At 57.9% G+C, this 24899-nt stretch overlaps 3 protein-coding genes across 3 annotated transcripts; all 3 read left to right on the forward strand.

Moving 5' to 3' along the window:
* Positions 1 to 2782: 2782 nt before the first annotated feature.
* Positions 2783 to 5682, forward strand: LOC140265019 (PHD finger protein 7-like). The gene is made up of 9 exons (XM_072360900.1): positions 2783 to 2837; positions 3090 to 3181; positions 3269 to 3370; positions 3539 to 3663; positions 3845 to 4007; positions 4105 to 4211; positions 4412 to 4525; positions 4677 to 4795; positions 4937 to 5682. The coding sequence occupies exons 1-9, from the start codon at positions 2783 to 2785 to the stop codon at positions 5680 to 5682; spliced, it is 1623 nt and encodes a 540-aa protein (XP_072217001.1).
* Positions 5683 to 10429: 4747 nt separating this feature from the next.
* On the forward strand, positions 10430 to 13329 carry LOC140265020 (PHD finger protein 7-like). Its single transcript, XM_072360901.1, has 9 exons — positions 10430 to 10484; positions 10737 to 10828; positions 10916 to 11017; positions 11186 to 11310; positions 11492 to 11654; positions 11752 to 11858; positions 12059 to 12172; positions 12324 to 12442; positions 12584 to 13329. The coding sequence occupies exons 1-9, from the start codon at positions 10430 to 10432 to the stop codon at positions 13327 to 13329; spliced, it is 1623 nt and encodes a 540-aa protein (XP_072217002.1).
* A 4745-nt stretch (positions 13330 to 18074) lies between these two features.
* LOC140265021 (PHD finger protein 7-like) lies at positions 18075 to 20974 on the forward strand. The gene is made up of 9 exons (XM_072360902.1): positions 18075 to 18129; positions 18382 to 18473; positions 18561 to 18662; positions 18831 to 18955; positions 19137 to 19299; positions 19397 to 19503; positions 19704 to 19817; positions 19969 to 20087; positions 20229 to 20974. The coding sequence occupies exons 1-9, from the start codon at positions 18075 to 18077 to the stop codon at positions 20972 to 20974; spliced, it is 1623 nt and encodes a 540-aa protein (XP_072217003.1).
* The last annotated feature ends 3925 nt before the right edge of the window (positions 20975 to 24899 follow it).

The raw sequence follows: 24899 nt of genomic DNA on the forward strand, positions 1-24899 counted from the left end.
TCCGTGTGAGGAGAGACTTAGGGAACTGGGTCTGTTTAGCCTTGAGAAAAGAAGGCTGAGAGGGGACTTGATCCATGTTTATAAATACCTGAAGTGTGGGAGCCATAGTGACGAGGCTGGTCTGTTTTCAGTAGTGCGTGGGGACAGGACTAGGGGTAATGGGCTGAAACTTCAGCATAGGAAGTTCCGCACGAATGTGTGCAAGAACTTCTTTACGGTGGGTGACGGATGGAACAGGCTGCCCAGGGAGGTGGTGGAGTCTCCTTCTCTGGAGATATTCAAGACCCGCCTGGACACCTACCTGTGTGACGTGGTGTAGGGAGCCTGCTATGGCAGGGGGGTTGGACTGGATGATCTCTAGAGGTCCCTTCCAACTCCTACAATTCTGTGATTCTGTGACTCTGTAATTCTGCAAAGCTTTTGACATGGTCCCTCACCACATCCTTCTCTCTAAATTGTAGAGGTGTGTTTTTGAAAGATGGACTATTCAGTGGATTAAGAACTGGTTGGCTGGTCGCAACCACAGGGTTGTGATCTGGGTGGAAGTCGGTCACAAGCGGTGTCCCCCAAGAGCTGTTCTCAGGACCGGTGCCCTTCCCCATCTTTATCGATGACACAGACGATGGAATCAAGCACACCCTCAACAAGTCTGCAGACCACGCCAAGCTGAGCAGTGTCATCAGTACGCTGGAGGGAAGGGAAGCCACCCAGACGGACCTGGACAGGCTGGAGCAGTGGACTCACGTGAACCTCATAAGGTTCAACACGGCCAAATGCAAGCCGTTGCACTTGGCTCGGGGCAATCCCAGGTATTTATACAGACTGGAGGAGGATCTCCTTGAGAGCAGCCCTGCAGAGAAGCACTTGCGGGTCCTGATAGAGGAGAAGCTGGACATGAGCCAGCAGTGTCTGTTTACAGCCCGGCTGTTCATCATCTGCAAAAAGTCGTGGAGAACAGGAGAGATACCTGAAGACTGGAGGATAGCCAGTGTCATTCCAATCTTCGAAAAGGTCAGGAATTAGGACACAGGAAACTATAGGCCACAGGAAACTATAGGCCACTCAGGCTCAAATCCATCCCTGGGAAAGTGTTTGCAACAACTTATTCTGGATAGCATCTCAAAACAGTTGGAAAAAAAGAAGTAGTAGAAGGGCTATCCAGAGTAGTAAGCTTGGATTTACTAGGGAAAAAATCACACTTGACTACCAGGGTAGCCTTTGTAGAAGTCATGACTGGGTAGGTGTCTTAGTAATCTGGGTTAATGCTGGATCTGACAGACGTTTTGAATCACAGGATCCTGGACTGGCTTGGGTTGGAAGGGACAGTAAAGTCTATCAAGTTCCAAACTCCTGCAGTATGTTGGTTGTCACCCACTAGAGGAGGCTGCCTGGAGCCCAACCCAGTGAGGCCCTGAACATCCCCACAGAGGGCGGCTCTCTAGACATGGGGGATGTCCCATCAGCGTTGGCCTGACGTTCACGGAGAAACTAGAAAAGGGGTCAGTCTGGAAGTGCAGGGATGCTCCAGTGTGACTCCAGGACTGCAGCCCTGGACAAGGGATGGTTCGTCTCCTGCTCTGGCACGGTGACCGTTGCCAGCAGGTCAAAGAAAGCACACACTTCAGAAATTCTCCTCACTCGTTCTACATGCAGGCTTGAAGGGAATTGTGCCCTGCCTGTGCCGCTTTGCTTCTGGGAATTGTATAAGGGCTGAAGCTTTGATGTGTGAAGACTCGGATAGGAAAGGATCATAAAACCCGCGCAGCCTCAAGTGCCGGCCATGGGAGCGCTGCCACCCAGGTCAGGTTAGAACAGGGTCCTGTCCAACCGGGCCTGGACTGCCTGCAGGAATGGGTACCCACAGCTTCTCTGGGCAGCCGTGCCAGGGCCTCAGCGCCCTCCGAGCGAGGAATTCCCTCTCGCAGTTCACCCGACCTCCTCTTTTCTCAGGTCAAAACCATTCACAGGTCTGCGTAGTAACTGTGTGTTACCCACATCAAATTAATTTAATTGCAAGATCAAAAAAGTAGCCTGGGAACAGCAGTTGCTGATGGATCGGATGCTTACTAACTACTTTGGACAGGATAAATATGGCGGAATCATCAGGAATGTAGGTTAACCGCGCGTTCCCCAGGAAGATTACCAAGTTTTAAATGTGTAGTTTAAGGTTTTGATTCCCAGTACTAAATGTTTATTACAGGTCAATGTGTTCCGTACACAAAGTTAAAAAATAGAACTACAGAGGCAGACTAGGTTGTTTTCAACTATGATGTCCAAGCAGCAGTTATTTTAATTTGGGCCTAAGACAATAATGCCACCGTGTGCTTCTGTGCTCCCGACGTGCAGATATCTTGAGTGTCTTCCTGCCAGTGATACCGTTCCCCCTTGTCCTGTGGCCATCAGAGCCTGGGAAGTCGGTCAGCACACGCACTAGAAATGCCGGCTGCGCTGTTGACCCGCAGGCCTTTCCTAGACTCTCTGCTGTGCCGTCCCAGCATGGGCGCGGTGCGGAAGGCCTGAGGGAGGCCATCCTTGCTCCCCAAGGATGCTGTCAGCACCGGGCCCCTGGCTCCGCACTACCCACAGGAGCCACCGCCCTCCTGCGTGTGTGCCGCGCCCTCAGCCCCGTGAGGTGGTGACCGTGATGTCACAGTGGTGGCAGGGAGCGGCCATTGTGACCCGCGGGGCCGGGAGCAGAGCTAAGGCTGCTGGGCTGGGGCCGAGCTCAGTGCGGCCTGGTGAGGTGTGGAGAGAGCACTGACTCTCTTGTTTCTCGCCGATGATGCCAAGCATGTTCCAAGGGAACAAGGAGGAGGCGCCCAACTCTGGGGAGCCAGGTGAGAGCACCGTATCCCTGCACGCAGCTCCCCACTGCTGGGCAGAGGGCTGCTGGGGCTCTGCCTGTAGCTGGGAGGGGGGGAAGGGGCGAGCAGGGGCTCCCCAGCGCCACGGACAGGCAGGGCCCCTCTGCTCGGGCCCAGCCAAGCCATGGCTGACTACTGGCACCACTAGGCCTGCAATGCCCCAGGGACAGCCGGCCCTGCCAGGTGCTCACCGCTGCTCACGGTTGCTCTCTCCTTCCTCTGCAGAGTGCGTGCTGTGCCGCAGGGCACGGGTCAACCCGGACACCTGCGGGCAGATGGTTGCCACCGGTGGGCTCTGTGCCCACCAGTTCTGCTTGGTAAGTTCGCTCAAGGCCTCGGGCTCCTGCCAGGGATGCTCCCTGCCTTCCTGGCCTCACGAGATCACACTCTTTTCTCTCCTACAGTTCTTTGCCGATGGCCTTTTGGAGTGGCGAACCCCGCTGGGAGAACTTTTTGGCTTCTCCCTTCATGCCGTCCAGCATGCAGTTCAGCTGGCTGACCAGAAGGTGAGGACCCAAACAAAGTGATCGCAGCCTTTCCAACCGGCTCTGGGACAAAGTCCCACCACAGCAGACCAGCCTCTGTGGTGGGACTCTGCGCCCTGCCCGGAGAAGCGGGGTCAGCCACGGAGGCCCCGAGCCCTCCACTGATGGGGACTGGTCTGCTCTTTGCAGCACTGCTTTGTCTGCGGCGAGAGGGGAGCTACCATCAGCTGCGCGCAGACAGGCTGTGAGCGCAGCTTCCATCTGCCCTGCGCCGAGGACGGGGAGTGTGTCACCCAATATTTTGGGCAGCACCGGTAAGGGCTGGCAGCAGCAGCCAAGCTGCCGTCCCTCCCTGTTCCTCCCGGGGAGGAACCCGCAGCAACAGCTCCCAGCATCCTGCCAGAGCCAGAGCCCAGGCCTGGAGCTCTCTCCTGGTCCTCTGCCCTCCTTACCGCGCTTCTCACCGTGCCCATCCCTTTCTGTCCTCCTGCCCAGGTCCTTCTGCTGGGAGCATCGCCCTCGACAGGCAGCGGAGGCAGCTCCATCTCAGAACACCTCCTGTGTCATCTGCCTGGAGCCTGTGGGGGACAGCACGTCCTACCACACCATGATGTGCCCGGTGTGCAAACAGGCCTGGTTCCACCGGGGCTGCATCAGGGTAGGAGCTCTCCCCTTGTCTTGCGGGCACAGCTGGTGCTCAGCAGCACCCAGCCTTGCTCACGCTCACGCTCACACTCCTTGTGCTTCTCCTGCAGAAACATGCCTTGCACGCTGCCACCATGCGCTTCTTCTGCCCCGTCTGTGGAGGAAGAACGCAGTTCAGGTCCCAAATGACCACGCTGGGGATCCAGATCCCAGTCAGGTTGGTGTCCTTCTGCCCGGCTCTGCAGACACTCGGGCACAGGAGCTGTGCCAGCCCCGGCAGGCCCAGTCCCTTGCCGTCCTGAGAGCATTGGTCTCGGCTTCATGAAGAAGCTGAGAATGAGCTCAAGGCGGATGCCCTGGATCTGCCTTACGCCTGGGGCACTGGGGACTCATCACATTCCCTCTGTTCTCTGGCAGACGACCATCCTGGTGGGACGATGAGGACTACCAGCCGCTGCGAGAGAGGCACAGGCGGTGTGATGCCAAGATGTGCATCTACCTCGGAGGCAGGGAGAGAGCACAGGAAGCGGGGTGAGTGACCTCCGCAGTCCTCTGGGGCTCTGCGTGGGATCTCAGCCTCAGCACAGGCTGGGGGAGCAAGGATTGAGTGCCAGAGCCGTGCCGGCTGCTCCCCGCCTTGGCTTGCTTTGTCCTCACAGCCACAACCCCTTTGCTTCCGCAGGCGCTGGCAGCTGCTGCTCTGCAGCTCCTGTGGCTCAGAAGGCACGCACCGGAACTGCACCTTCTGGGCCACCGGCGGCAGCAGCTGGGAGTGCGACACCTGCGCTGCTGCGGGCACCGGTAAGAGGCAAAGAGCCGCGTGCCTCGGGACGGGTGCTCACGGTGGCCTTGCCACAGTCTCTCTGCCCCATGGGGGATGGCAGCCCGGCCTGCCCTGGGGCTGCATGTTCATCCTGCTGAGCTTCCCGTCTCTCCTTACAGCTTCCCGCACCGACTCTGAGCCGGACGCCTCCAGCACTTCCAGCCGGGAGGTACCAGTGCCTCAGTGTCACATCATTACAGGACCTGAAAACACCAGCTCCGGTCCTGCTAGGCGGGCAGCGTCCAGCCCACCCTGCAGCTCCCAGCTGCCTGAGCTCAGCGTCCAGCCCAGAGCGCCGGCGACTGAGCAGACTGGCACCCGCTCCCGTCCATCTGAGGAGCGGGACGCCTCTCAGCAGCGCCGAGGACGCGGCGGCAGGAGACGGGCACCAGCTGCAGGTGCCGAGACCTGCTCCCAGAGCCCCAGCAGACGGGGGCCAGCGCGGGCCTGCAGAAGATCCTCGGTACCCGCGCCCACCGAGCGTCCCAGACAGAGGGGGACCGGCCGCACGAGGAGCCGCTCCCCATTGCAAGGCCGTGCCTCGGGCTCCCGGGCTCGGCCCCAGAGACGTCGCGGAGGGAGCCGTACGACGGCCCGAGGTGCTCGGAGCAGCACCCGCACCTCGGCCACGCCAGCACCGTCCGTGTCCTCGAGGGCTTCCCCGCTGCCTGCACGCCGGACACCATCCAGGCAGCGAAGGCGGGCGAACACTCGAAGCCGATCCCCAGTGGGGCGTCGGGCTTCAGCTTCCCGCAGCCGGCCCCGAGGAGGCCGTGGCAGCCGGTCCAGGCAGCGGAGAACGGCCCGGACACGAAGCCGCTCCCGGGCAAACCAGCGGAGAAGACGTCCCCGCAGACGGTGCTGAAGGCAGCGCAGTAGCAGCCGTGTCCCAACCCCACATGACGGCTGCGGTCTCGAGCGGCAAGTCAACCTTGGAGAGAGACCACCCGGACGAGCTTCGATCGTCAGCGGACCAGCCCGGGCACAAAGCCGCTCCCGGGCAAACCACCGGAGAAGACATCCCCAAAGCTAGACCCAGAGGTGGCACCGAAGCAGCCGTGTCCCATCCCCACGTGATGGCTGCTGTCCCAGGCGGCAGAGAAAGTCAACCTTGAAGAGAGTCCACGTGTGTTAACTTCATCCTTCCGTGGACCAGCCCGGGCACAAAGCCGCCCCCGGGCCCAACATCAGAGAAGACATCCCCACAACCAGCCCCAAAGACAGCGCGGAAACAACCGTGTCCCATCCCCCCCCGATTTTTATGATTCCCCCATTTAAAAAAAAATAAATAAACCCTTAACATACACCCCACATCTTGGCTTCGTTGTTCTCTGCTTTGTCCTGGGGTGGGGAGTGTTAGGAGCCAAGACCACAGGGCTGTCTTCTCCCCAGCGCCTTCCCAGATGTTTGCCACGGAGTTATCTTTAGGTCCATCTGCGTCTGTGACGGGGGTGAAAAAGGGGAAAAAGGGGCGGTGACGGAGGTGCCTCGATGGTTTACAGGCCAGTTCAGGCCGTTTCCGTGACCAACGGGGAAAGGGGACCCACAGACCCACACCCTGGAGAAGGGGAAAGGGGAAAAGGAGGGAGGGGTAGGGAGGTGGGAGACGGGCCTGAAAACAAAAGGGTGGCAGCAATCTGAGGAGGAAAGTCAGTTTCCTAAAGATGATATCAGAATGCAAGGTAACACAGTGTAACACTTGGTGTAACCCTTGACTGCCCAGGTTAGCTGCTTCAGAGCCACCCCAGCCAGAACAGCAGCGACTGACTGCAAGGTACAGGCAGAGGGGTTTCAGTCCGTTCCTTTTCTGGGAGACCAAGAGGGGATGCGAAACAGCCAGCGTGGCTTCACCAACATCAGATCTTGCCTGACCACTCTTGTGGCCTTCTGTGATGGAGGGATGGCAGTCGGTGGATGGGGGAAGGGTGATGGATGTCATCTTCCTAGAAGATGACTGGGAGAAAAGGAGGTTATCAGGAGTACTCAGCATGGGTTCACCAAGGGGAGGTCGTGCTCGACCAACCTGGTGGCCTTTTATGAAGATGTCACTGGCTGGGTGGACGGGGGGAGAGCGGTAGATGTAGTCTACCTTGATTTCTGTAAGGCTTTTGATACTGTCCCCCATGGCATCCTTATAACAAAGCTGAAGAAGTATGGGATAGACGAGTGGACGGTGAAGTGGATCGAGAATTGGCTGACTGGCAGAGCGCAGAGGGTTGTTGTTGGCGGTGCGGTGTCCGGCTGGAGGCCTGTGACTAGCGGCATCCCCCAGGGGTCTGTACTGGGTCCGGTCTTGTTCAACATCTTCATCAATGACCTTGATGAGGGGATAGTGACCACCCTCAGCAAGTTTGCTGATGACACGAAGTTGGGAGGATTGGCTGACACGCCTGAAGGCTGTGCTGCCATTCAGCGAGACCTGGACAGGCTGGAGAGCTGGGCAGTAAGAAACCGGATGAGGTTTAACAAAAGCAAGTGTAGAGTCTTGCACCTAGGTAGAAATAATTGCATGCACCAGTACAGGCTGGGGGAAGACCTGCTGGAGAGGAGCTCTGCTGAGAGGGACCTGGGCGTCCTGGTGGACGACAGGTTGGCCATGAGCCAGCAGTGTGCCCTTGTAGCCAAAAAGGCCAATGGCATCCTGGGGTGCATTAAAAAGAGCGTGGCCAGCAGGTCGAGGGAGGTGATCCTCCCGCTCTACTCTGCCCTGGTAAGGCCTCATCTGGAATACTGTGTCCAGTTCTGGGCTCCCCAGTACAAAAAAGACAGGGATCTCTTGGAAAGAGTCCAGCGGAGGGCCACAAAGATGGTGAAGGGCCTGGAGCATCTTCCGTGTGAGGAGAGACTTAGGGAACTGGGTCTGTTTAGCCTTGAGAAAAGAAGGCTGAGAGGGGACTTGATCCATGTTTATAAATACCTGAAGTGTGGGAGCCATAGTGACGAGGCTGGTCTGTTTTCAGTAGTGCGTGGGGACAGGACTAGGGGTAATGGGCTGAAACTTCAGCATAGGAAGTTCCGCACGAATGTGTGCAAGAACTTCTTTACGGTGAGGGTGACGGATGGAACAGGCTGCCCAGGGAGGTGGTGGAGTCTCCTTCTCTGGAGATATTCAAGACCCGCCTGGACACCTACCTGTGTGACGTGGTGTAGGGAGCCTGCTATGGCAGGGGGGTTGGACTGGATGATCTCTAGAGGTCCCTTCCAACTCCTACAATTCTGTGATTCTGTGACTCTGTAATTCTGCAAAGCTTTTGACATGGTCCCTCACCACATCCTTCTCTCTAAATTGTAGAGGTGTGTTTTTGAAAGATGGACTATTCAGTGGATTAAGAACTGGTTGGCTGGTCGCAACCACAGGGTTGTGATCTGGGTGGAAGTCGGTCACAAGCGGTGTCCCCCAAGAGCTGTTCTCAGGACCGGTGCCCTTCCCCATCTTTATCGATGACACAGACGATGGAATCAAGCACACCCTCAACAAGTCTGCAGACCACGCCAAGCTGAGCAGTGTCATCAGTACGCTGGAGGGAAGGGAAGCCACCCAGACGGACCTGGACAGGCTGGAGCAGTGGACTCACGTGAACCTCATAAGGTTCAACACGGCCAAATGCAAGCCGTTGCACTTGGCTCGGGGCAATCCCAGGTATTTATACAGACTGGAGGAGGATCTCCTTGAGAGCAGCCCTGCAGAGAAGCACTTGCGGGTCCTGATAGAGGAGAAGCTGGACATGAGCCAGCAGTGTCTGTTTACAGCCCGGCTGTTCATCATCTGCAAAAAGTCGTGGAGAACAGGAGAGATACCTGAAGACTGGAGGATAGCCAGTGTCATTCCAATCTTCGAAAAGGTCAGGAATTAGGACACAGGAAACTATAGGCCACAGGAAACTATAGGCCACTCAGGCTCAAATCCATCCCTGGGAAAGTGTTGCAACAACTTATTCTGGATAGCATCTCAAAACAGTTGGAAAAAAAGAAGTAGTAGAAGGGCTATCCAGAGTAGTAAGCTTGGATTTACTAGGGAAAAAATCACACTTGACTACCAGGGTAGCCTTTGTAGAAGTCATGACTGGGTAGGTGTCTTAGTAATCTGGGTTAATGCTGGATCTGACAGACGTTTTGAATCACAGGATCCTGGACTGGCTTGGGTTGGAAGGGACAGTAAAGTCTATCAAGTTCCAAACTCCTGCAGTATGTTGGTTGTCACCCACTAGAGGAGGCTGCCTGGAGCCCAACCCAGTGAGGCCCTGAACATCCCCACAGAGGGCGGCTCTCTAGACATGGGGGATGTCCCATCAGCGTTGGCCTGACGTTCACGGAGAAACTAGAAAAGGGGTCAGTCTGGAAGTGCAGGGATGCTCCAGTGTGACTCCAGGACTGCAGCCCTGGACAAGGGATGGTTCGTCTCCTGCTCTGGCACGGTGACCGTTGCCAGCAGGTCAAAGAAAGCACACACTTCAGAAATTCTCCTCACTCGTTCTACATGCAGGCTTGAAGGGAATTGTGCCCTGCCTGTGCCGCTTTGCTTCTGGGAATTGTATAAGGGCTGAAGCTTTGATGTGTGAAGACTCGGATAGGAAAGGATCATAAAACCCGCGCAGCCTCAAGTGCCGGCCATGGGAGCGCTGCCACCCAGGTCAGGTTAGAACAGGGTCCTGTCCAACCGGGCCTGGACTGCCTGCAGGAATGGGTACCCACAGCTTCTCTGGGCAGCCGTGCCAGGGCCTCAGCACCATCCGAGCGAGGAATTCCCTCTCGCAGTTCACCCGACCTCCTCTTTTCTCAGGTCAAAACCATTCACAGGTCTGCGTAGTAACTGTGTGTTACCCACATCAAATTAATTTAATTGCAAGATCAAAAAAGTAGCCTGGGAACAGCAGTTGCTGATGGATCGAATGCTTACTAACTACTTTGGACAGGATAAATATGGCGGAATCATCAGGAATGTAGGTTAACCGCGCGTTCCCCAGGAAGATTACCAAGTTTTAAATGTGTAGTTTAAGGTTTTGATTCCCAGTACTAAATGTTTATTACAGGTCAATGTGTTCCGTACACAAAGTTAAAAAATAGAACTACAGAGGCAGACTAGGTTGTTTTCAACTATGATGTCCAAGCAGCAGTTATTTTAATTTGGGCCTAAGACAATAATGCCACCGTGTGCTTCTGTGCTCCCGACGTGCAGATATCTTGAGTGTCTTCCTGCCAGTGATACCGTTCCCCCTTGTCCTGTGGCCATCAGAGCCTGGGAAGTCGGTCAGCACACGCACTAGAAATGCCGGCTGCGCTGTTGACCCGCAGGCCTTTCCTAGACTCTCTGCTGTGCCGTCCCAGCACGGGCGCGGTGCGGAAGGCCTGAGGGAGGCCATCCTTGCTCCCCAAGGATGCTGTCAGCACCGGGCCCCTGGCTCCGCACTACCCACAGGAGCCACCGCCCTCCTGCGTGTGTGCCGCGCCCTCAGCCCCGTGAGGTGGTGACCGTGATGTCACAGTGGTGGCAGGGAGCGGCCATTGTGACCCGCGGGGCTGGGAGCAGAGCTAAGGCTGCTGGGCTGGGGCCGAGCTCAGTGCGGCCTGGTGAGGTGTGGAGAGAGCACTGACTCTCTTGTTTCTCGCCGATGATGCCAAGCATGTTCCAAGGGAACGAGGAGGAGGCGCCCAACTCTGGGGAGCCAGGTGAGAGCACCGTATCCCTGCACGCAGCTCCCCACTGCTGGGCAGAGAGCTGCTGGGGCTCTGCCTGTAGCTGGGAGGGGGGGAAGGGGCGAGCAGGGGCTCCCCAGCGCCACGGACAGGCAGGGCCCCTCTGCTCGGGCCCAGCCAAGCCATGGCTGACTACTGGCACCACTAGGCCTGCAATGCCCCAGGGACAGCCGGCCCTGCCAGGTGCTCACCGCTGCTCACGGTTGCTCTCTCCTTCCTCTGCAGAGTGCGTGCTGTGCCGCAGGGCACGGGTCAACCCGGACACCTGCGGGCAGATGGTTGCCACCGGTGGGCTCTGTGCCCACCAGTTCTGCTTGGTAAGTTCGCTCAAGGCCTCGGGCTCCTGCCAGGGATGCTCCCTGCCTTCCTGGCCTCACGAGATCACACTCTTTTCTCTCCTACAGTTCTTTGCCGATGGCCTTTTGGAGTGGCGAACCCCGCTGGGAGAACTTTTTGGCTTCTCCCTTCATGCCGTCCAGCATGCAGTTCAGCTGGCTGACCAGAAGGTGAGGACCCAAACAAAGTGATCGCAGCCTTTCCAACCGGCTCTGGGACAAAGTCCCACCACAGCAGACCAGCCTCTGTGGTGGGACTCTGCGCCCTGCCCGGAGAAGCGGGGTCAGCCACGGAGGCCCCGAGCCCTCCACTGATGGGGACTGGTCTGCTCTTTGCAGCACTGCTTTGTCTGCGGCGAGAGGGGAGCTACCATCAGCTGCGCGCAGACAGGCTGTGAGCGCAGCTTCCATCTGCCCTGCGCCGAGGACGGGGAGTGCGTCACCCAATATTTTGGGCAGCACCGGTAAGGGCTGGCAGCAGCAGCCAAGCTGCCGTCCCTCCCTGTTCCTCCCGGGGAGGAACCCGCAGCAACAGCTCCCAGCATCCTGCCAGAGCCAGAGCCCAGGCCTGGAGCTCTCTCCTGGTCCTCTGCCCTCCTTACCGCGCTTCTCACCGTGCCCATCCCTTTCTGTCCTCCTGCCCAGGTCCTTCTGCTGGGAGCATCGCCCTCGACAGGCAGCGGAGGCAGCTCCATCTCAGAACACCTCCTGTGTCATCTGCCTGGAGCCTGTGGGGGACAGCACGTCCTACCACACCATGATGTGCCCGGTGTGCAAACAGGCCTGGTTCCACCGGGGCTGCATCAGGGTAGGAGCTCTCCCCTTGTCTTGCGGGCACAGCTGGTGCTCAGCAGCACCCAGCCTTGCTCACGCTCACGCTCACACTCCTTGTGCTTCTCCTGCAGAAACATGCCTTGCACGCTGCCACCATGCGCTTCTTCTGCCCCGTCTGTGGAGGAAGAACGCAGTTCAGGTCCCAAATGACCACGCTGGGGATCCAGATCCCAGTCAGGTTGGTGTCCTTCTGCCCGGCTCTGCAGACACTCGGGCACAGGAGCTGTGCCAGCCCCGGCAGGCCCAGTCCCTTGCCGTCCTGAGAGCATTGGTCTCGGCTTCATGAAGAAGCTGAGAATGAGCTCAAGGCGGATGCCCTGGATCTGCCTTACGCCTGGGGCACTGGGGACTCATCACATTCCCTCTCTTCTCTGGCAGACGACCATCCTGGTGGGACGATGAGGACTACCAGCCGCTGCGAGAGAGGCACAGGCGGTGTGATGCCAAGATGTGCATCTACCTCGGAGGCAGGGAGAGAGCACAGGAAGCGGGGTGAGTGACCTCCGCAGTCCTCTGGGGCTCTGCGTGGGATCTCAGCCTCAGCACAGGCTGGGGGAGCAAGGATTGAGTGCCAGAGCCGTGCCGGCTGCTCCCCGCCTTGGCTTGCTTTGTCCTCACAGCCACAACCCCTTTGCTTCCGCAGGCGCTGGCAGCTGCTGCTCTGCAGCTCCTGTGGCTCAGAAGGCACGCACCGGAACTGCACCTTCTGGGCCACCGGCGGCAGCAGCTGGGAGTGCGACACCTGCGCTGCTGCGGGCACCGGTAAGAGGCAAAGAGCCGCGTGCCTCGGGACGGGTGCTCACGGTGGCCTTGCCACAGTCTCTCTGCCCCATGGGGGATGGCAGCCCGGCCTGCCCTGGGGCTGCATGTTCATCCTGCTGAGCTTCCCGTCTCTCCTTACAGCTTCCCGCACCGACTCTGAGCCGGACGCCTCCAGCACTTCCAGCCGGGAGGTACCAGTGCCTCAGTGTCACATCATTACAGGACCTGAAAACACCAGCTCCGGTCCTGCTAGGCGGGCAGCGTCCAGCCCACCCTGCAGCTCCCAGCTGCCTGAGCTCAGCGTCCAGCCCAGAGCGCCGGCGACTGAGCAGACTGGCACCCGCTCCCGTCCATCTGAGGAGCGGGACGCCTCTCAGCAGCGCCGAGGACGCGGCGGCAGGAGACGGGCACCAGCTGCAGGTGCCGAGACCTGCTCCCAGAGCCCCAGCAGACGGGGGCCAGCGCGGGCCTGCAGAAGATCCTCGGTACCCGCGCCCACAGAGCGTCCCAGGCGGAGGGGGACCGGCCGCACGAGGAGCCGCTCCCCATTGCAAGGCCGTGCCTCGGGCTCCCGGGCTCGGCCCCAGAGACGTCGCGGAGGGAGCCGTACGACGGCCCGAGGTGCTCGGAGCAGCACCCGCACCTCGGCCACGCCAGCACCGTCCAGGTCCTCGAGGGCTTCCCCGCTGCCTGCACGCCGGACACCATCCAGGCAGCGAAGGCGGGCGAACACTCGAAGCCGATCCCCAGTGGGGCGTCGGGCTTCAGCTTCCCGCAGCCGGCCCCGAGGAGGCCGTGGCAGCCGGTCCAGGCAGCGGAGAACGGCCCGGACACGAAGCCGCTCCCGGGCAAACCAGCGGAGAAGACGTCCCCGCAGACGGTGCTGAAGGCAGCGCAGTAGCAGCCGTGTCCCAACCCCACATGACGGCTGCGGTCTCGAGCGGCAAGTCAACCTTGGAGAGAGACCACCCGGACGAGCTTCGATCGTCAGCGGACCAGCCCGGGCACAAAGCCGCTCCCGGGCAAACCACCGGAGAAGACATCCCCAAAGCTAGACCCAGAGGTGGCACCGAAGCAGCCGTGTCCCATCCCCACGTGATGGCTGCTGTCCCAGGCGGCAGAGAAAGTCAACCTTGAAGAGAGTCCACGTGTGTTAACTTCATCCTTCCGTGGACCAGCCCGGGCACAAAGCCGCCCCCGGGCCCAACATCAGACAAGACATCCCCACAACCAGCCCCAAAGACAGCGCGGAAACAACCGTGTCCCATCCCCCCCCGATTTTTATGATTCCCCCATTTAAAAAAAAATAAATAAACCCTTAACATACACCCCACATCTTGGCTTCGTTGTTCTCTGCTTTGTCCTGGGGTGGGGAGTGTTAGGAGCCAAGACCACAGGGCTGTCTTCTCCCCAGCGCCTTCCCAGATGTTTGCCACGGAGTTATCTTTAGGTCCATCTGCGTCTGTGACGGGGGTGAAAAAGGGGAAAAAGGGGCGGTGACGGAGGTGCCTCGATGGTTTACAGGCCAGTTCAGGCCGTTTCCGTGACCAACGGGGAAAGGGGACCCACAGACCCACACCCTGGAGAAGGGGAAAGGGGAAAAGGAGGGAGGGGTAGGGAGGTGGGAGACGGGCCTGAAAACAAAAGGGTGGCAGCAATCTGAGGAGGAAAGTCAGTTTCCTAAAGATGATATCAGAATGCAAGGTAACACAGTGTAACACTTGGTGTAACCCTTGACTGCCCAGGTTAGCTGCTTCAGAGCCACCCCAGCCAGAACAGCAGCGACTGACTGCAAGGTACAGGCAGAGGGGTTTCAGTCCGTTCCTTTTCTGGGAGACAAAGAGAGGATGCGAAACAGCCAGCGTGGCTTCACCAACATCAGATCTTGCCTGACCACTCTTGTGGCCTTCTGTGATGGAGGGATGGCAGTCGGTGGATGGGGGAAGGGTGATGGATGTCATCTTCCTAGAAGATGACTGGGAGAAAAGGAGGTTATCAGGAGTACTCAGCATGGGTTCACCAAGGGGAGGTCGTGCTCGACCAACCTGGTGGCCTTTTATGAAGATGTCACTGGCTGGGTGGACGGGGGGAGAGCGGTAGATGTAGTCTACCTTGATTTCAGTAAGGCTTTTGATACTGTCCCCCATGGCATCCTTATAACAAAGCTGAAGAAGTATGGGATAGACGAGTGGACGGTGAAGTGGATCGAGAATTGGCTGACTGGCAGAGCGCAGAGGGTTGTTGTTGGCGGTGCGGTGTCCGGCTGGAGGCCTGTGACTAGCGGCATCCCCCAGGGGTCTGTACTGGGTCCGGTCTTGTTCAACATCTTCATCAATGACCTTGATGAGGGGATAGTGACCACCCTCAGCAAGTTTGCTGATGACACGAAGTTGGGAGGATTGGCTGACACGCCTGAAGGCTGTGCTGCCATTCAGCGAGACCTGGACAGGCTGGAGAGCTGGGCAGTAAGAAACCGGATGAGGTTTAACAAAAGCAAGTGTAGAGTCTTGCACCTAGGTAGAAATAATTGCATGCACCAGTACAGGCTGGGGGAAGACCTGCTGGAGAGGAGCTCTGCTGAGAGGGACCTGGGCGTCCTGGTGGACGACAGGTTGGCCATGAGCCAGCAGTGTGCCCTTGTAGCCAAAAAGGCCAATGGCATCCTGGGGTGCATTAAAAAGAGCGTGGCCAGCAGGTCGAGGGAGGTGATCCTCCCGCTCTACTCTGCCCTGGTAAGGCCTCATCTGGAATACTGTGTCCAGTTCTGGGCTCCCCAGTACAAAAAAGACAGGGATCTCTTGGAAAGAGTCCAGCGGAGGGCCACAAAGATGGTGAAGGGCCTGGAGCATCTTCCGTGTGAGGAGAGACTTAGGGAACTGGGTCTGTTTAGCCTTGAGAAAAGAAGGCTGAGAGGGGACTTGATCCATGTTTATAAATACCTGAAGTGTGGGAGCCATAGTGACGAGGCTGGTCTGTTTTCAGTAGTGCGTGGGGACAGGACTAGGGGTAATGGGCTGAAACTTCAGCATAGGAAGTTCCGCACGAATGTGTGCAAGAACTTCTTTACGGTGAGGGTGACGGATGGAACAGGCTGCCCAGGGAGGTGGTGGAGTCTCCTTCTCTGGAGATATTCAAGACCCGCCTGGACACCTACCTGTGTGACGTGGTGTAGGGAGCCTGCTATGGCAGGGGGGTTGGACTGGATGATCTCTAGAGGTCCCTTCCAACTCCTACAATTCTGTGATTCTGTGACTCTGTAATTCTGCAAAGCTTTTGACATGGTCCCTCACCACATCCTTCTCTCTAAATTGTAGAGGTGTGTTTTTGAAAGATGGACTATTCAGTGGATTAAGAACTGGTTGGCTGGTCGCAACCACAGGGTTGTGATCTGGGTGGAAGTCGGTCACAAGCGGTGTCCCCCAAGAGCTGTTCTCAGGACCGGTGCCCTTCCCCATCTTTATCGATGACACAGACGATGGAATCAAGCACACCCTCAACAAGTCTGCAGACCACGCCAAGCTGAGCAGTGTCATCAGTACGCTGGAGGGAAGGGAAGCCACCCAGACGGACCTGGACAGGCTGGAGCAGTGGACTCACGTGAACCTCATAAGGTTCAACACGGCCAAATGCAAGCCGTTGCACTTGGCTCGGGGCAATCCCAGGTATTTATACAGACTGGAGGAGGATCTCCTTGAGAGCAGCCCTGCAGAGAAGCACTTGCGGGTCCTGATAGAGGAGAAGCTGGACATGAGCCAGCAGTGTCTGTTTACAGCCCGGCTGTTCATCATCTGCAAAAAGTCGTGGAGAACAGGAGAGATACCTGAAGACTGGAGGATGGCCAGTGTCATTCCAATCTTCGAAAAGGTCAGGAATTAGGACACAGGAAACTATAGGCCACAGGAAACTATAGGCCACTCAGGCTCAAATCCATCCCTGGGAAAGTGTTGCAACAACTTATTCTGGATAGCATCTCAAAACAGTTGGAAAAAAAGAAGTAGTAGAAGGGCTATCCAGAGTAGTAAGCTTGGATTTACTAGGGAAAAAATCACACTTGACTACCATGGTAGCCTTTGTAGAAGTCATGACTGGGTAGGTGTCTTAGTAATCTGGGTTAATGCTGGATCTGACAGACGTTTTGAATCACAGGATCCTGGACTGGCTTGGGTTGGAAGGGACAGTAAAGTCTATCAAGTTCCAAACTCCTGCAGTATGTTGGTTGTCACCCACTAGAGGAGGCTGCCTGGAGCCCAACCCAGTGAGGCCCTGAACATCCCCACAGAGGGCGGCTCTCTAGACATGGGGGATGTCCCATCAGCGTTGGCCTGACGTTCACGGAGAAACTAGAAAAGGGGTCAGTCTGGAAGTGCAGGGATGCTCCAGTGTGACTCCAGGACTGCAGCCCTGGACAAGGGATGGTTCGTCTCCTGCTCTGGCACGGTGACCGTTGCCAGCAGGTCAAAGAAAGCACACACTTCAGAAATTCTCCTCACTCGTTCTACATGCAGGCTTGAAGGGAACTGTGCCCTGCCTGTGCCGCTTTGCTTCTGGGAATTGTATAAGGGCTGAAGCTTTGATGTGTGAAGACTCGGATAGGAAAGGATCATAAAACCCACGCAGCCTCAAGTGCCGGCCGTGGGAGCGCTGCCACCCAGGTCAGGTTAGAACAGGGTCCTGTCCAACCGGGCCTGGACTGTCTGCAGGAATGGGTACCCACAGCTTCTCTGGGCAGCCGTGCCAGGGCCTCAGCGCCCTCCGAGCGAGGAATTCCCTCTCGCAGTTCACCCGACCTCCTCTTTTCTCAGGTCAAAACCATTCACAGGTCTGCATAGTAACTGTGTTACCCACATCAAATTAATTTAATTGCAAGATCAAAAAAGTAGCCTGGGAACAGCAGTTGCTGATGGATCGGATGCTTACTAACTACTTTGGACAGGATAAATATGGCGGAATCATCAGGAATGTAGGTTAACCGCACGTTCCCCAGGAAGATTACCAAGTTTTAAATGTGTAGTTTAAGGTTTTGATTCCCAGTACTAAATGTTTATTACAGGTCAATGTGTTCCGTACACAAAGTTAAAAAATAGAACTACAGAGGCAGACTAGGTTGTTTTCAACTATGATGTCCAAGCAGCAGTTATTTTAATTTGGGCCTAAGACAATAATGCCACCGTGTGCTTCTGTGCTCCCGACGTGCAGATATCTCGAGTGTCTTCCTGCCAGTGATACCGTTCCCCCTTGTCCTGTGGCCATCAGAGCCTGGGAAGTCGGTCAGCACACGCACTAGAAATGCCGGCTGCGCTGTTGACCCGCAGGCCTTTCCTAGACTCTCTGCTGTGCCGTCCCAGCACGGGCGCGGTGCGGAAGGCCTGAGGGAGGCCATCCTTGCTCCCCAAGGATGCTGTCAGCACCGGGCCCCTGGCTCCGCACTACCCACAGGAGCCACCGCCCTCCTGCGTGTGTGCCGCGCCCTCAGCCCCGTGAGGTGGTGACCGTGATGTCACAGTGGTGGCAGGGAGCGGCCATTGTGACCCGCGGGGCCGGGAGCAGAGCTAAGGCTGCTGGGCTGGGGCCGAGCTCAGTGCGGCCTGGTGAGGTGTGGAGAGAGCACTGACTCTCTTGTTTCTCGCCGATGATGCCAAGCATGTTCCAAGGGAACGAGGAGGAGGCGCCCAACTCTGGGGAGCCAGGTGAGAGCACCGTATCCCTGCACGCAGCTCCCCACTGCTGGGCAGAGGGCTGCTGGGGCTCTGCCTGTAGCTGGGAGGGGGGGAAGGGGCGAGCAGGGGCTCCCCAGCGCCACGGACAGGAAGGGCCCCTCTGCTCGGGCCCAGCCAAGCCATGGCTGACTACTGGCACCACTAGGCCTGCAATGCCCCAGGGACAGCCGGCCCTGCCAGGTGCTCACCGCTGCTCACGGTTGCTCTCTCCTTCCTCTGCAGAGTGCGTGCTGTGCCGCAGGGCACGGGTCAACCCGGACACCTGCGGGCAGATGGTTGCCACCGGTGGGCTCTGTGCCCACCAGTTCTGCTTGGTAAGTTCGCTCAAGGCCTCGGGCTCCTGCCAGGGATGCTCCCTGCCTTCCTGGCCTCACGAGATCACACTCTTTTCTCTCCTACAGTTCTTTGCCGATGGCCTTTTGGAGTGGCGAACCCCGCTGGGAGAACTTTTTGGCTTCTCCCTTCATGCCGTCCAGCATGCAGTTCAGCTGGCTGACCAGAAGGTGAGGACCCAAACAAAGTGATCGCAGCCTTTCCAACCGGCTCTGGGACAAAGTCCCACCACAGCAGACCAGCCTCTGTGGTGGGACTCTGCGCCCTGCCCGGAGAAGCGGGGTCAGCCACGGAGGCCCCGAGCCCTCCACTGATGGGGACTGGTCTGCTCTTTGCAGCACTGCTTTGTCTGCGGCGAGAGGGGAGCTACCATCAGCTGCGCGCAGACAGGCTGTGAGCGCAGCTTCCATCTGCCCTGCGCCGAGGACGGGGAGTGCGTCACCCAATATTTTGGGCAGCACCGGTAAGGGCTGGCAGCAGCAGCCAAGCTGCCGTCCCTCCCTGTTCCTCCCGGGGAGGAACCCGCAGCAACAGCTCCCAGCATCCTGCCAGAGCCAGAGCCCAGGCCTGGAGCTCTCTCCTGGTCCTCTGCCCTCCTTACCGCGCTTCTCACCGTGCCCATCCCTTTCTGTCCTCCTGCCCAGGTCCTTCTGCTGGGAGCATCGCCCTCGACAGGCAGCGGAGGCAGCTCCATCTCAGAACACCTCCTGTGTCATCTGCCTGGAGCCTGTGGGGGACAGCACGTCCTACCACACCATGATGTGCCCGGTGTGCAAACAGGCCTGGTTCCACCGGGGCTGCATCAGGGTAGGAGCTCTCCCCTTGTCTTGCGGGCACAGCTGGTGCTCAGCAGCACCCAGCCTTGCTCACGCTCACGCTCACACTCCTTGTGCTTCTCCTGCAGAAACATGCCTTGCACGCTGCCACCATGCGCTTCTTCTGCCCCGTCTGTGGAGGAAGAACGCAGTTCAGGTCCCAAATGACCACGCTGGGGATCCAGATCCCAGTCAGGTTGGTGTCCTTCTGCCCGGCTCTGCAGACACTCGGGCACAGGAGCTGTGCCAGCCCCGGCAGGCCCAGTCCCTTGCCGTCCTGAGAGCATTGGTCTCGGCTTCATGAAGAAGCTGAGAATGAGCTCAAGGCGGATGCCCTGGATCTGCCTTACGCCTGGGGCACTGGGGACTCATCACATTCCCTCTCTTCTCTGGCAGACGACCATCCTGGTGGGACGATGAGGACTACCAGCCGCTGCGAGAGAGGCACAGGCGGTGTGATGCCAAGATGTGCATCTACCTCGGAGGCAGGGAGAGAGCACAGGAAGCGGGGTGAGTGACCTCCGCAGTCCTCTGGGGCTCTGCGTGGGATCTCAGCCTCAGCACAGGCTGGGGGAGCAAGGATTGAGTGCCAGAGCCGTGCCGGCTGCTCCCCGCCTTGGCTTGCTTTGTCCTCACAGCCACAACCCCTTTGCTTCCGCAGGCGCTGGCAGCTGCTGCTCTGCAGCTCCTGTGGCTCAGAAGGCACGCACCGGAACTGCACCTTCTGGGCCACCGGCGGCAGCAGCTGGGAGTGCGACACCTGCGCTGCTGCGGGCACCGGTAAGAGGCAAAGAGCCGCGTGCCTCGGGACGGGTGCTCACGGTGGCCTTGCCACAGTCTCTCTGCCCCATGGGGGATGGCAGCCCGGCCTGCCCTGGGGCTGCATGTTCATCCTGCTGAGCTTCCCGTCTCTCCTTACAGCTTCCCGCACCGACTCTGAGCCGGACGCCTCCAGCACTTCCAGCCGGGAGGTACCAGTGCCTCAGTGTCACATCATTACAGGACCTGAAAACACCAGCTCCGGTCCTGCTAGGCGGGCAGCGTCCAGCCCACCCTGCAGCTCCCAGCTGCCTGAGCTCAGCGTCCAGCCCAGAGCGCCGGCGACTGAGCAGACTGGCACCCGCTCCCGTCCATCTGAGGAGCGGGACGCCTCTCAGCAGCGCCGAGGACGCGGCGGCAGGAGACGGGCACCAGCTGCAGGTGCCGAGACCTGCTCCCAGAGCCCCAGCAGACGGGGGCCAGCGCGGGCCTGCAGAAGATCCTCGGTACCCGCGCCCACCGAGCGTCCCAGACGGAGGGGGACCGGCCGCACGAGGAGCCGCTCCCCATTGCAAGGCCGTGCCTCGGGCTCCCGGGCTCGGCCCCAGAGACGTCGCGGAGGGAGCCGTACGACGGCCCGAGGTGCTCGGAGCAGCACCCGCACCTCGGCCACGCCAGCACCGTCCGTGTCCTCGAGGGCTTCCCCGCTGCCTGCACGTCGGAGACCATCCAGGCAGCGAAGGCGGGCGAACACTCGAAGCCGATCCCCAGTGGGGCGTCGGGCTTCAGCTTCCCGCAGCCGGCCCCGAGGAGGCCGTGGCAGCCGGTCCAGGCAGCGGAGGACGGCCCGGACACGAAGCCGCTCCCGGGCAAACCAGCGGAGAAGACGTCCCCGCAGACGGTGCTGAAGGCAGCGCAGTAGCAGCCGTGTCCCAACCCCACATGACGGCTGCGGTCTCGAGCGGCAAGTCAACCTCGGAGAGAGACCACCCGGACGAGCTTCGCTCTTCAGCGGACCAGCCCGGGCACAAAGCCGCTCCCGGGCAAACCACCGGAGAAGACATCCCCAAAGCTAGACCCAGAGGTGGCACCGAAGCAGCCGTGTCCCATCCCCACGTGATGGCTGCTGTCCCAGGCGGCAGAGAAAGTCAACCTTGAAGAGAGTCCACGTGTGTTAACTTCATCCTTCCGTGGACCAGCCCGGGCACAAAGCCGCCCCCGGGCCCAACATCAGACAAGACATCCCCACAACCAGCCCCAAAGACAGCGCGGAAACAACCGTGTCCCATCCCCCCCCGATTTTTATGATTCCCCCATTTAAAAAAAAATAAATAAACCCTTAACATACACCCCACATCTTGGCTTCGTTGTTCTCTGCTTTGTCCTGGGGTGGGGAGTGTTAGGAGCCAAGACCACAGGGCTGTCTTCTCCCCAGCGCCTTCCCAGATGTTTGCCACGGAGTTATCTTTAGGTCCATCTGCGTCTGTGACGGGGGTGAAAAAGGGGAAAAAGGGGCGGTGACGGAGGTGCCTCGATGGTTTACAGGCCAGTTCAGGCCGTTTCCGTGACCAACGGGGAAAGGGGACCCACAGACCCACACCCTGGAGAAGGGGAAAGGGGAAAAGGAGGGAGGGGTAGGGAGGTGGGAGACGGGCCTGAAAACAAAAGGGTGGCAGCAATCTGAGGAGGAAAGTCAGTTTCCTAAAGATGATATCAGAATGCAAGGTAACACAGTGTAACACTTGGTGTAACCCTTGACTGCCCAGGTTAGCTGCTTCAGAGCCACCCCAGCCAGAACAGCAGCGACTGACTGCAAGGTACAGGCAGAGGGGTTTCAGTCCGTTCCTTTTCTGGGAGACAAAGAGAGGATGCGAAACAGCCAGCGTGGCTTCACCAACATCAGATCTTGCCTGACCACTCTTGTGGCCTTCTGTGATGGAGGGATGGCAGTCGGTGGATGGGGGAAGGGTGATGGATGTCATCTTCCTAGAAGATGACTGGGAGAAAAGGAGGTTATCAGGAGTACTCAGCATGGGTTCACCAAGGGGAGGTCGTGCTCGACCAACCTGGTGGCCTTTTATGAAGATGTCACTGGCTGGGTGGACGGGGGGAGAGCGGTAGATGTAGTCTACCTTGATTTCTGTAAGGCTTTTGATACTGTCCCCCATGGCATCCTTATAACAAAGCTGAAGAAGTATGGGATAGACGAGTGGACGGTGAAGTGGATCGAGAATTGGCTGACTGGCAGAGCGCAGAGGGTTGTTGTTGGCGGTGCGGTGTCCGGCTGGAGGCCTGTGACTAGCGGCATCCCCCAGGGGTCTGTACTGGGTCCGGTCTTGTTCAACATCTTCATCAATGACCTTGATGAGGGGATAGTGACCACCCTCAGCAAGTTTGCTGATGACACGAAGTTGGGAGGATTGGCTGACACGCCTGAAGGCTGTGCTGCCATTCAGCGAGACCTGGACAGGCTGGAGAGCTGGGCAGTAAGAAACCGGATGAGGTTTAACAAAAGCAAGTGTAGAGTCTTGCACCTAGGTAGAAATAATTGCATGCACCAGTACAGGCTGGGGGAAGACCTGCTGGAGAGGAGCTCTGCTGAGAGGGACCTGGGCGTCCTGGTGGACGACAGGTTGGCCATGAGCCAGCAGTGTGCCCTTGTAGCCAAAAAGGCCAATGGCATCCTGGGGTGCATTAAAAAGAGCGTGGCCAGCAGGTCGAGGGAGGTGATCCTCCCGCTCTACTCTGCCCTGGTAAGGCCTCATCTGGAATACTGTGTCCAGTTCTGGGCTCCCCAGTACAAAAAAGACAGGGATCTCTTGGAAAGAGTCCAGCGGAGGGCCACAAAGATGGTGAAGGGCCTGGAGCATCTTCCGTGTGAGGAGAGACTTAGGGAACTGGGTCTGTTTAGCCTTGAGAAAAGAAGGCTGAGAGGGGACTTGATCCATGTTTATAAATACCTGAAGTGTGGGAGCCATAGTGACGAGGCTGGTCTGTTTTCAGTAGTGCGTGGGGACAGGACTAGGGGTAATGGGCTGAAACTTCAGCATAGGAAGTTCCGCACGAATGTGTGCAAGAACTTCTTTACGGTGAGGGTGACGGATGGAACAGGCTGCCCAGGGAGGTGGTGGAGTCTCCTTCTCTGGAGATATTCAAGACCCGCCTGGACACCTACCTGTGTGACGTGGTGTAGGGAGCCTGCTATGGCAGGGGGGTTGGACTGGATGATCTCTAGAGGTCCCTTCCAACTCCTACAATTCTGTGATTCTGTGACTCTGTAATTCTGCAAAGCTTTTGACATGGTCCCTCACCACATCCTTCTCTCTAAATTGTAGAGGTGTGTTTTTGAAAGATGGACTATTCAGTGGATTAAGAACTGGTTGGCTGGTCGCAACCACAGGGTTGTGATCTGGGTGGAAGTCGGTCACAAGCGGTGTCCCCCAAGAGCTGTTCTCAGGACCGGTGCCCTTCCCCATCTTTATCGATGACACAGACGATGGAATCAAGCACACCCTCAACAAGTCTGCAGACCACGCCAAGCTGAGCAGTGTCATCAGTACGCTGGAGGGAAGGGAAGCCACCCAGACGGACCTGGACAGGCTGGAGCAGTGGACTCACGTGAACCTCATAAGGTTCAACACGGCCAAATGCAAGCCGTTGCACTTGGCTCGGGGCAATCCCAGGTATTTATACAGACTGGAGGAGGATCTCCTTGAGAGCAGCCCTGCAGAGAAGCACTTGCGGGTCCTGATAGAGGAGAAGCTGGACATGAGCCAGCAGTGTCTGTTTACAGCCCGGCTGTTCATCATCTGCAAAAAGTCGTGGAGAACAGGAGAGATACCTGAAGACTGGAGGATAGCCAGTGTCATTCCAATCTTCGAAAAGGTCAGGAATTAGGACACAGGAAACTATAGGCCACAGGAAACTATAGGCCACTCAGGCTCAAATCCATCCCTGGGAAAGTGTTGCAACAACTTATTCTGGATAGCATCTCAAAACAGTTGGAAAAAAAGAAGTAGTAGAAGGGCTATCCAGAGTAGTAAGCTTGGATTTACTAGGGAAAAAATCACACTTGACTACCATGGTAGCCTTTGTAGAAGTCATGACTGGGTAGGTGTCTTAGTAATCTGGGTTAATGCTGGATCTGACAGACGTTTTGAATCACAGGATCCTGGACTGGCTTGGGTTGGAAGGGACAGTAAAGTCTATCAAGTTCCAAACTCCTGCAGTATGTTGGTTGTCACCCACTAGAGGAGGCTGCCTGGAGCCCAACCCAGTGAGGCCCTGAACATCCCCACAGAGGGCGGCTCTCTAGACATGGGGGATGTCCCATCAGCGTTGGCCTGACGTTCACGGAGAAACTAGAAAAGGGGTCAGTCTGGAAGTGCAGGGATGCTCCAGTGTGACTCCAGGACTGCAGCCCTGGACAAGGGATGGTTCGTCTCCTGCTCTGGCACGGTGACCGTTGCCAGCAGGTCAAAGAAAGCACACACTTCAGAAATTCTCCTCACTCGTTCTACATGCAGGCTTGAAGGGAACTGTGCCCTGCCTGTGCCGCTTTGCTTCTGGGAATTGTATAAGGGCTGAAGCTTTGATGTGTGAAGACTCGGATAGGAAAGGATCATAAAACCCACGCAGCCTCAAGTGCCGGCCGTGGGAGCGCTGCCACCCAGGTCAGGTTAGAACAGGGTCCTGTCCAACCGGGCCTGGACTGTCTGCAGGAATGGGTACCCACAGCTTCTCTGGGCAGCCGTGCCAGGGCCTCAGCGCCCTCCGAGCGAGGAATTCCCTCTCGCAGTTCACCCGACCTCCTCTTTTCTCAGGTCAAAACCA

The sequence above is a fragment of the Excalfactoria chinensis genome, unplaced genomic scaffold (genome assembly GCF_039878825.1).
Source record: "Excalfactoria chinensis isolate bCotChi1 unplaced genomic scaffold, bCotChi1.hap2 Scaffold_391, whole genome shotgun sequence".
NCBI classification, from domain to species: Eukaryota; Metazoa; Chordata; class Aves; order Galliformes; family Phasianidae; genus Excalfactoria; species Excalfactoria chinensis.